General features: G+C 32.7%; 1 protein-coding gene across 1 annotated transcript; it reads left to right on the top strand.

Moving 5' to 3' along the window:
* Positions 1-832: 832 nt before the first annotated feature.
* LOC140886223 (phosphatidylinositol 4-kinase gamma 5-like) lies at positions 833-4,163 on the top strand. Its single transcript, XM_073292732.1, has 2 exons — positions 833-1,054; positions 1,636-4,163. Exon 2 carries the CDS (start codon positions 1,947-1,949, stop codon positions 3,864-3,866), a length of 1,920 nt encoding a protein of 639 aa, XP_073148833.1. The 5' UTR covers positions 833-1,054; positions 1,636-1,946; the 3' UTR covers positions 3,867-4,163.
* Positions 4,164-12,389: the final 8,226 nt, after the last annotated feature.

Genomic DNA, 12,389 nt, shown 5'->3' with positions numbered 1-12,389 from the left:
TGATACATTGAATATAAAATCTCACGATATAATAGTAAAATATCATGATATAATTGTTGTAAATATCGTTCGATATATTGGTGGTATCTTTAGCATTATCCTTTAAAATATACCTAAGTTATCCGGCAAAGAATTTAAGAGAATTTCCGAAATCAAATAAAATGCTAAAGACGACAAAATAATCATTTTCCTTTTTTTTTTTTGGAAAAAATAATTTATAAGATTTTTTTATTGGTTTTTATATAATTCATCTAACTATTATAATTGCATACACACACAAATATATCTACATTCATTATTATTTATAATTAACTTATGATTGAGGGCCTAAATTAAATAAACTAATATCATAATATAACTTTAGAATACTAAAATATCTCAATCAAATTATAAATATTTTTAATACAATAAAAATCCATTTTTCACTTACTTTTAAAATTACTAAAATATACTCTAAAAACAATTACCAAAATATTTTTTTTCTTTTATTCAACGTTTTTAAAAATTTTGAATTATCATATCACCTCTAACTTTAAAAATTATAATAAAAAATTTAGCGTTAAAAATAACAAAAATATAAAATATGAACAAATGACGTGGTATAGTATTCCATCCCTTAAACAGTCCAATTTATTTAATTTAATAACATAATATAATTTTTTATAATATTAAATCACAAATCACTTTGTTAATAACGTGATTATTTTTTGGGAAAAGGCTATTTAGGCAATTTCAAAGATACGTGTCATGCAAATAGTGGCAAAAGGGTAAATGGATAAAGGGAAAAAAGGCCTTATTTATAAATGCATAAGGCTTAGGCAGATAAGTTCAGGTGTTAATAGAGAGAGAGAGAGAGAGAGAGAGAAGAGGGAGGAAGCACGGAGCGAGACAGGGTTTCTGCTTGCTTTGATCCTAGCCGTTGAACCTTCTGGTCGCTTCACATCCGACCGTCGGTTGTTCGGATTCCCCTGCATTGTGTCTCTACGTACGGCCTTCTCCGGTGTGCGGGATAACTGGGAAACAATCGCAATAATTCTTCAGATCTGTTGTTCCGGTGAGTTGATTTCCCCATTTCTCGATATATTTTGTGTTTTTCTTTTCTTTTTTTTTTTAATAAAAAATTGTTGTGTAATGGCGAGCATTTTGTTCTGTCTCGGCAAGTTTCTTGATGTTATGGAGTTTTGCGTTGTTGTTAAGATGTGAGTGAAACGAGTATATTTGATGACAATGAGTGATGTGCGGAGTGTGAGGTTGATCCATTTTTGTTAATCAGTCGATTTCGTGTATATTGCGAGGATCAGCTGATTTGCGGTTTTTGTTGAAAGGGATTTGTATTGTTGCCTAGCATTTTATTTTTCACGTGTTGTGAAAAAGTTGAGCAGTTGGTGTTTCCTTGCTCAATAATGTGTTCGGTGTTGAGTTTCTTTGAAAAGGTAATTCAATAAATCTATGTAATCAATGTTTAGATTTTGTTGTTCTTGTGGGATTTTTTCTGGAATTAACCTCAGGTTTCGGCGAATCAGCTGTTTGCAAGAAATCTTGAATGATTGATGGAGCTTTTTTTCTTTCTTTTTTTAAGTGCGTTTTTCTTTGGATTTTTTTAGTCGATCTGATTTTCTTCTCACTCCATTCCAGATTGTGGTCAAAGGTTTGGTTGGAATTGTCACGTGGCTCTGCGTATGGAGTGATTGTGTAAATCTTTGTCTCAGTTCGATCTTTTAATATAGCGATACCGTGTGTAGTAGTTCTGGTTGCAGAATTTGTAAAAAAAGGTGACAGTTCAGATTTGGCGAGTGGCGATGGATCAATGATCTTTTATTAGATGTGAAATTCTTTCTGGTTGAATTTTTAATTTCTCGATACCATTGAACGAGGGGAGAGCTCTCCCTGTCAACATCTTGGTTACCGGCTTTGATAAGAACCAGTTTACTCTTTCTCGTCCTTTCATGTCTCGCAATTTGGATAGCCCTGTTCAGACTCAGATGGCTGTGGCTTTTTTCACGAATCCACTTGGTAGTGGGGATTATAACGGATCCAACAGGATGGAAGGCAAACCAAGCGGGAAGAGACGTGTTTTTGTGCAGATCGAAACAGGTTGTGTGCTAGGTATGGAGTTGGACCGGAGCGACAATGCTCATACACTGAAGAGGAGGTTACAAGTGGCCATAAATTTTCCAATTGAGGAAAGTTCCTTGACTTTTGGCGATAAGGTGCTGAAGAATGATCTCAGTGCCGTTCGAAATGATTCCCCTCTCCTCTTGACAAGGAATTTACTCCACCGAAGCTCTTCAACTCCATGTTTGTCACCCACTGGTGCAGACGTCCAACAAAGAGATCAGAGTGGGCCAATAGAGATATTGGGGAACTCAATGCGTTTTGCCGAGACAAAACAACTCGTTAAGAAAATCATCAAGGCAATCAACAATGGAGTTGATCCAGTCCCTGTTCGTAGTGGGCTTGGAGGAGCTTATTATTTCAGAAACATCAGAGGTGAGAGTGTTGCCATTGTCAAGCCCACAGACGAAGAACCATTTGCACCTAACAATCCAAAAGGTTTTGTTGGCAAAGCTCTAGGTCAACCTGGCTTAAAGCGGTCTGTTAGGGTTGGGGAAACAGGATTCAGAGAAGTGGCTGCTTATCTTCTCGATTACGATCATTTTGCTAATGTTCCACCCACGGCCCTGGTCAAGATAACTCACTCCATCTTCAACGTGAATGATGGTGTGAATGGAAACAGGCCTCGGAACAAGAATCTTTTCAGCAAGATTGCATCCTTCCAACAGTTCATTCCGCATGATTATGATGCTAGTGACCATGGAACCTCAAGTTTCCCAGTTTCTGCTGTTCATCGCATTGGCATTTTAGACATTAGGATTCTCAACACAGATAGGCACGCAGGTAATCTGTTAGTTAGGAAGCTTGATGGCGATGGAAGATTTGGTCAAGTGGAATTGATCCCCATTGATCATGGCCTCAGTTTGCCCGAGAGTTTGGAAGATCCGTATTTCGAGTGGATTCATTGGCCTCAGGCATCAATCCCATTCTCTGATGATGAACTTGAGTACATAAAAGATCTTGACCCTGTTCGTGACTCAGAGATGCTTCGGAACGAACTCCCTATGATTCGAGAAGCTTGTTTGCGGGTCTTGTTCCTTTGTACAATTTTTCTCAAGGAAGCTGCTGCTTATGGGCTCTGTCTTGCCGAGATAGGAGAGATGATGAGTAGGGAGTTTCGAAGCAGTGAGGAGGAACCTAGTGAGCTTGAGGTTATATGCATTGAGGCTAGAAGGCTTATTACCGAGGAGTTGTTATCTTCCAAAGATAAAACAGATTTTGACGAGTTTCAATTTGACATAGATTGTGAAGATGATGGACATGAGTTCACCCCGAAATTGGGTTCTGAAAACTTTGTGGCAGGAAACCCATTCCATATTGGATTTGGTAGTTTTAATTTACGTACTCCACTTTCTAAGCTGGAAGAAAGTATCGAGGAGGAAAATGAAGGAGAAGATGAGGAGCAGAGTTTCATCAATGCTCCACACGTATCCAAGAATCCATGTATTTCAAAGCTGTCCATGTCCCTGAAAAATATTAACTTGGTCAATAAGAACCAGAAGTTTCAAAAATTCCCAGGATCAAAGCTTGATTACAGCTATTCTCTGAGTTCATCATCTAGCCACAGAAGCGCGAACGAACAGCTTCCAGCAAGCGTGAATTTTGTGAAGCTAGCAGACATGACTGATGAAGAATGGGGACTGTTCTTTGAGAAATTTCAGGAGTTACTTCACCCTGCATTTGCCCAGAAGAAGTCTGTCACCCTTTATCAGCATCAACGACAGAGGCTTGGTTCTTCTTGCCGGTTTTGAGAGTAAGAGACCAACTTCCATATAGAAGCGTTATTACGGTTTGAATGTGAGTTTAGGACACAGTGAAAGCAATGGTGTAAATATTCCTCCAAGGACGTCGCTGCGAGAAAGGCGACTCTGGAGTTGGTTTTCCCTCCTCCCGTTTTTTTTAGAGTCAACTTTTCTTGATTTCGCTCATCAAAACTTTGTTAGATAAATAATTTGTAGAAACTTTAATCTCTGAGAGGACATCATCTATGTTGTAAATATCATATATACATATAAGCTTGAATGTGATCCTTACATGTTTTTGCTCTTTGTCTATTTATTTACCACTGTTTTTATCATCTTACAAACTATTCTGTATTGTATATATGTATAATGTATGTACGCATATGTGCGTATTATTTAAAATTTTAATTTAAGGTCATGACTATATGTTTGTTTTGGCGGTTGAATGTAGACTATATGTTTGTTTTGGCGTTGGTTAAAGTTGTTGAGCTTTTAGACAAGGAGACATGATATAAAAAGCCATGTTGGACAAGGTGTTGATTATGTGTCTTTTCATCGTAATAACATGAGTGATTAAATTGAAATTGAAAAATTAAAATTTTTTACTTTTTAATAAGTTTTTTAGATTTTTTTTTACTTAAATTTAATTTTTCATAAAAGAGGGTGGTCTGGAAATTCAAAAAAATATACCAGAACTCTATTCTATCTTTGACTCCTATCTTATTAATTAAAGTTGAAACTCTAATATTAACTTAACTTATAATTGATTTAGTGAAATATTTTATCTCATTTAAAATTATAATTATACCCAAATTATTAATTAACTTCATTGATAAAATTTTTGTTCGTACTAATAAAATTGAGTGACAATATCATACAGTAGAGTCCCAAGATATCACATACAAAATTGCTGCTTGTCCGAAGTGCAAGTGTATAACATGAGCATGCATAATATCTGCTCTGCCAGCTGTGGGTAAGTAGTGATCTCTTCATGCATCAAATCTAATATTCTCAACTTGGTACCATCATTTCTTATCTGGACTATAATGACTCATTATTGTCAAGATTAATAATATTTAGAAACTTGATCGAGCTAGCACACAGTTTTGTATGTAAAATATACTTGTATTAGAAAAAGTCGATGCAACAATTAAGTCTAAAGACAATATGTCATAAAGATAATCCGAACGTGCACGTTTATTCTTAAACATGGGTTTTGTAAGGACAATTTTCTAAGTGTGATGTTTTTTAATTAATAATAGTATTTTGTTGTTATGAACCATGATTAGTATTATTTTTCATTCTTGCATTAGTACAATTTAATTATTTAAATCGACTTTCAAATTCAATAATAAAATATTTCTAATTTAATTTGACAGAGCGAAATGTCAAAGTAAACCAAAATACTCGATTCAGGTAAAATTATAGAATTATTAAATCTCTCTAAATATGCAAAATATGGCTCCTACACGGCATCATAGAAATCAGGTTTCATTATAAGAGAAGATTTTCTATTAGTTTCGTTAGTTTATATGATAAACATGGTAAAATATGATACTGTAATAGAAATTCACATGAAAATCATAGCATTCATGAATTTTTTAAGGGCCTACCAAAAAATTATAATATACGAAAAATCATTTAGAAGCAATTTCATCACTTAACGAAGACAAATGATGTCATGAACTGTAGTGTTATTTATTTAAATAAATCCTATTTTATTTAGAGTAAAAATAACCCTTCCTTTCTATTATTATATCTGTAAAACTGAACACTCGTCGCTTACTCGCTTTATATATAAAAAATATAGCTGATGATCACAATATAACTTAAATATTTTAAATTTTACAACAACCATAACTCTCCATTTTGTTACCTAGCAAGAGCCATTATTACACAACAACAATATATTATCTATTATATATATATATATAATTAATATTATATAAATATGCAACTTTCATCGTAAATTTTCTCTTGTACCCAAGGGCGGAGGCAAGTTATAAGCCACCCGGGCTTTAGCCCGGGTGACCCATTTAATTTTTTTTTATGTATTAGATATATTTTTAAAAATAATTTTTTTGTGTTATTTTTGAACCAAATGCTATATTAGCCCGGGTAGTCAAATTAAAAAAAATTAAATAGCCCATATGTAGCCCAATTAAAAAAATTAAGTAACCCATATGTCTCAAAATTACATTTTTCGTCATTGTCTTATTGATTAGATTTGATTCAATTTAAATTTAATCTCTATCAATCTCCGTCTTTTAAATAATATTTTCCACTTTTATAAGGTAGATTTCTTCTTACCCTTTTTTAATTTTTTCTGCTTTGTGATATTATTTTATTTTAAAAATGACTGCATTGCAATGAAGGATTTTTTTAGATTTGCAATTTTTTATTCATAAAAAAGTTTAATTGTTTCTTCGGTTCAAGTTTCTATTTATATTAGATTATGTATCCTGATATGATGTCATATTGAAAATAAATTTGAATTGTGATATTAGTCAAAAGTTTTTAAATTTTAAGTATGATTGATTCCATAAAAAATTATTGAAGATCGAAAAACTTTTTAAAACTACAATGAAAAAGTATCTTATTCATCGTTTTAAATTTTAATTTCTATGCATTATTTTTTGTTTCTTGTTAAAAGCCCGGGTGGATTTTGAATCCTAGCTCCGTCATTGCTTGTACCCCTCATTTTCTTCATATTATGTGTTAATGAAACCCCTCGTCTTCTTTGTATCCTACTTCTTTAACTTTGGGTTGGCAATTAATATTTGGGATCTTAATTCTTTTGATGTATCAAAACTAGTTTATGACCTTGCAATTGTTATATATATTGAAAAACATTTTATCTTTATAAATATTTAAATAAATGCGTTCATGATGGTCTAAAAAAAGGGTGCAAAATATATAATTGATCAACAAACCTTTAGGAACGTCGAGTTTTCGTTAAGAAAATATGTATTTTATAAAATAAGAGATTTTGGAAATTAATGGTGAACAGACTTCATCAAATATTAATAAAATTAAGTTCTCATGTCTAAACTTTGTCTTATTAGTAAAAATATTGATGTTTGGTCTCTCTCTCTTTTTTTTTTTTTTTTAATACTCAAATGAGCATACGAAAATTATATTGAAAAGCAATCATGGCTTTGAGAGAATGAACTCATTTTGTTCTCTAAAGCAAAGCTTTTATCATTTAATAAATTAATCTTGATTTCAGCAAGCTGATCATTCGAATATCTAAAAATTCAAGTCAATTTAATTTCCAATTTATTGATTCCGTCCATTAAGATCATACAGAATATTGTGTATGAGTATATATAATTCAACTTCAAAAAGTTAAGATATATATTATCACGATCCAAATCAAAACAATTTTGATAAATTAAAAGTTTCAAAATATCTCGTCCTAAATTGATTTGAGTCGAATGTCAATGTCATGAACATGATGCCAACATTAATTTCACAAATCAAACCATTGGAATTATTGTCAGAAATAGTGCTTAATTACTTTAATTTGTTCCTTGTCCTAAGACGGCAAAAAAGGCCAGAAACAGAAAACTCAACGAACAAATCGATGCTGGCGCAGAAAATGGGATAAGAATATAATGTTTGGTAGAAGTCTCCATCGTAAGCGAGCTGTCCATTCTTAAGGAAAACGAAAACTCTCTTTCAATCACCTCGACAAATCAAAGAAACATTGTACAAATAGAAAAGAAGGCATGCGCGCGTGAGTTGCGGGACCGTCGCATAAATATCTGTCCCATAAATAAAATTGACCTATGAGATAGATGTATATGAATTTTTGTGTTTTTTTATGAGGTGAATTGCCGATTACTATCATTTGGTACACACTGGTAATTAAGTTAATGGTTCCACCAAATTAATGCTGCCTATTATGTGTAGTTTGGATGGCAACGGACGTGGCAGTCTAATCAATTCGATGGCCTTTTTGTATTTTAATGCAAGATGTGGCTTTCGTGTGAAGTATGGATTGCAATTTAAGTGACAACGAAAGAAGAACAAATGAAAACATGAACATTTGTGGGGCTTGGAAGTCTCAATTTGTTTGAATATTGTATTGATGATGACTAGGAATTGACTCAACTTGGTTGTTATATATTGGGTGGAATATTTAGTGGAGACATAGTTATTGGATTCTCAAACTAATTTAGCCGGAGGAAAAGTTTGTTATAATTTGATCTTGAATGTTAGATTCACTCAAATTTTATATTTTGGTGTGCGATTAAATATAAATAATTTAACGAATTCTGTAATTATAAACATTTGTTTTCGAAGAAAGCACGAACAATTATCAAGTTAAGTTGTCTTGATCATTGATCATGTGAAGATATCTAAGATTGTCCATGATATCGTTTGGCGCCATACTTGCAAATGTGATAATTGAGCCCCCATACGATTTAATTATATGTGTACATATTACACACACATGCACACCCATTTATATTTATATATTGTAAAACAATAAATAATTGTTCTTACTGCCGATGTTAGTGCTTGAAAAAACTTTTAAAAAACAATTCTCAGTTTTTTCTTAACAAAATTTTACATTGAAAATTTGTAAAATTTTGTGAAGGAAAAACTGGAAAAGTGCTTCCCAAAAGTTCTCTCAAACACTTTCTTAGAATCAAAGTAATTCGTTCGATTTTCATAAGTCACAATCACAATGAATTTCCAATCTTGGAAAATCATGAAAGAAAATTATTTTGAACTAGGATTACATCAAAGGATAATAATAAATACACAAATGAATAAAAGTTTTTATAGTGGGCCAATTGGGCTGTAGCTGAACGGTGGAATTGAATCGGACCATTACGATAACCATTTTAGTATGGCCCAATTACGGTTGCTGTTCAGATTTCTTCTTAGATAACAAAGTACTACGAGACCATCCTTATTTTTGGTTTGTATCGCCTCAAACATTGACTGGAGTAGTAAATTTTAGGGGTGAGTTTCGGTATACCGTATAAAAATATTGGTATGAAACAAATTTATACCAGTATCGATATCAAAATTCCAAAATTTTTGTATACTGTACAGATACCAAAAAAAAATTTGATATACCAAAAAATGTCTATATATCGAAATTTTTTTGATACGGTCCCAAAAAGTCGGTATTTTGATTCGATATCCCAACCCTAGTAAATTTCATTCGTTGGAAACAAAGTTTCAATTTCATCTTTCCGTTTTTATTTTTAGAAAGTGAGGGCGTTTGGTCATTGCAATTCAGTGTTCTAAAAATCTTGATTAAGCCTCGCTTAATTTCTCTTAAGCTTGAAGCTTCACCAAAACGCTTCGCTTCTTTCAAAAACGATAAAAAACGGTCAAAAATAAGTTGATCATGTCAAGTGTCATTAAATACATGTGCATCAGTTGGAGTTTAATAGCCAAAACATGACCACATAATTCGTCCAGCAAGGCGAAATTGAGCACTTGCATCAACTACTAAATGCAAATGAGCAAGATGCAAATGAGGAGTCCGTAAAGGTAGTAGGGGATGGGGAAGTCAAAGTCTCAGAGATTAGTACCTCCTCAACGTTCTAGTTTCGTTTAGTTCCTTCGATTTCCTCACATTATAAATGATATTCAATCTTTTCGGTTATGTTTACATTCTTATCCACAGTTCACCATTATAAGAACCTTAGAAACTATTGTACGTATCTGTAGGGCAACTCAATAAGAATTAAAGAACCTAGAATATTGGGAAATTATAACAAGATAGTAATTATGCTTCCTAGGGTATAAATAATTGTGATGCTAGTTAGCTGGTATAGTGACTCGATGACTTTACAAATTATTGGAGCAATAGTTGAATGAAAAATAGCTGATTTTTAGAGACAAATCAATTTTCGAGAACGAAACTTTCAATAAGGAGGGAAGAATGTGAGAACCCGATTTTTTTTATAGGAAAAACCCATAGAAATTGGAATTATGCAACCGAATAATTTGAAACAATTTCGGCCTATATAGACTTAATTGTTTGCAGCCCTATTTTTTTGAAACTTGCATTCCAAGAAAATCTAATTTTGGAAATGAAACCAATCATGATTAATGAGCCACATTATTTCCATTCTTTAGGATTGTAACCACCACTCTCCCTAAAATTTAAAAACTTTGATTACACCAATCAAGTCAATTCAATTCGATTTGTAAGACTGGTTTTGAATAATAATGGAAACCAATTGTAATCCTCATATTCACCATTATGATCAGCCATTATGAGACTATTAAGAGACCAAATCAAGGTTATTGACCCCTTTTAAGGATAATATGTGACCATCAAAGCCAATTAAGTGGAAACCTTCCATCTACTCTTTTCCCTCCCTATAAATACCACACCAAGGTGAAGACATGAGCAAATCTAACACAAAACTTCTTCCTCTAGAAATCTAAGAAAATAAATGTTAGGGTATTGAAAATTTCATCTAGTCTTAGAGCCAAGGTTTGCCCAAGAATCGATCGAGAAAGTTCTGCCCGATTTCAAACAAGGTTTCGAAAAAAGAATAGTCAATCGAATCCCCTTCTTTTCATGTGAATCAAGGTAAGTGGGCTTTTGTTTTAAAATCTTATGTATGTTTTTAAAAATCTCGATTGTTCATGATAATAATTAGAATCTTGTTATGGAATTATTATTCTTTATGAAACTTTGTTAAATGTATGTTTTGGTATGTTATGACTCAAATTAAGAGTGAAAAATAAATTTCCGAACCATTTTATGTTATGGCCATGATGCGGTGGGTAATAATAATCGTTCCTTGACCTCACCCCTTAGAGAGATTCCATATAGGGGACTGATCAGTTAGCCACGAATAATGAGATGAATTTAAGTATCTGGCCAAATTTTGTTAAGTCATGCCAATTTTGTTATGATGTTTATGCTATGCTATGATGAGACTTGCTATGAGATGATATTTTTTGAAATATGCTTGAAATCCAAGTATGAGTTTTCTCAAATGAATATATCTATATATGTATTTTGTTTGTATAATCGATCGATCCCCACTTACTGAGCGACACCCAGATCGCTCACCCCCTTACTTTTTTTCCAGATGATACCGAAGAACAAGTAGAATTTTCCCCATATCTACCAAGGAACAAGTAGAAAAGAATTAACAAGACATGTTTTGGGATGCTGATGAAGATATTTTTTGAGCTTTTATAGTTATTATTTCGATTTTTAAGATGTAAGAAGATTCCATAAATTTTATTTTGTTTTTGGGAATTTTGTAGTTGTACAGACAATTTATTATGGAGTTTATTAATAAAATAGATTGATTTTAGTTAAATTCTATACTAAGAGGCTGGTAGTTTTCGAATTTTATTTGAAAACAACGTCGATGTCACCCGATCCTGAGAGCGGGCATGACACCTGGACTCGTTTTCGTCATTGTCCTCTTATGGAGTCTTTATTTTGATGGTTTCTTTTTAGGGTTGATTAAACTAAGACGAATTTTTGGGTCTGTGACATTTTGTTAAGCATGTAGGATGAGACAAATTTTTATAACACATTATAACCTCATAATTGGTAAAGAACTACTAACTTTATTGAATCTTGCAATGATGAATTTACACTGCGTAAAGTGAGGAATTAAGAATGCAAAAACAAACTTGTTATTCGCTTAACGAAATGTGTCTCTAAGAGTAAAATCTCTTTAAATTCACCACATTCCATGGTCGACGGATTATTCTTCCATCTGTATATTGGAGTCGATAACTGCCCATCTTGAGAATCTCAATCACTTTATAAAGGACTTCCCATTTCGGATCAAGCTTTCCAATGGGGTGTAAAACATCATCTCTCCTCAAAACGAGATCTCGTACTTGTAAAGATCGTGGTTTCACTCGATCATTATAAGATTTAGTCATGCGTGCCCTATAACTTTCTTTTGGGATTGCTGCTTCTTCTTGGAGTTCATCAAAGTGTCAAAGGACTTGGTCATTTTAGGAAGGTGCACAGAGGCGGGGCTAGGATATTAGTTTATTTTAGGCAAAAATATATTATAATTAATAAAACAAAAAAATATAAAATCTTCTAATCATAAAACATCACAAAATAATTACCTTAAAATTTTTCTTTTCAAGTCTTCATATTTTGAAACCTTTGTACAATACCTTCATTATCAACTATTAAAAATATATTTATCTCTACATACATAATGAGACTATCATTTATCCAATCATCTCTCATTCGATTGTGCAACCTGTCTTTCACAATTCTCATGGCAGAAACACCCTCTCTACAGTCACAGTTTAAATGATAGAATTGATGTTAATGTCAAAAGCTTATAAACCAAGAGGTGCATCATAATTTTCTTTGACATAACTAACTTTTTTGAACGATCACCAAGTCCTCTCAATCCTTGAAATGCTTTGTTAGAATGCATATCACATATATAAGTTTCATGTTGCATCAAGTAAAAGGACATCTATCAAATTTTGAGAAATCTTGTAGATAAAACTCAGCTAGTTGCATCAATTTTTTTATTTATTTATTGTCAATAG

Source organism: Henckelia pumila, chromosome 1, assembly GCF_033568475.1.
Source record: "Henckelia pumila isolate YLH828 chromosome 1, ASM3356847v2, whole genome shotgun sequence".
Taxonomy (NCBI): Eukaryota; Viridiplantae; Streptophyta; class Magnoliopsida; order Lamiales; family Gesneriaceae; genus Henckelia; species Henckelia pumila.
This window is presented reverse-complemented; position numbering and strand designations above follow the sequence as displayed.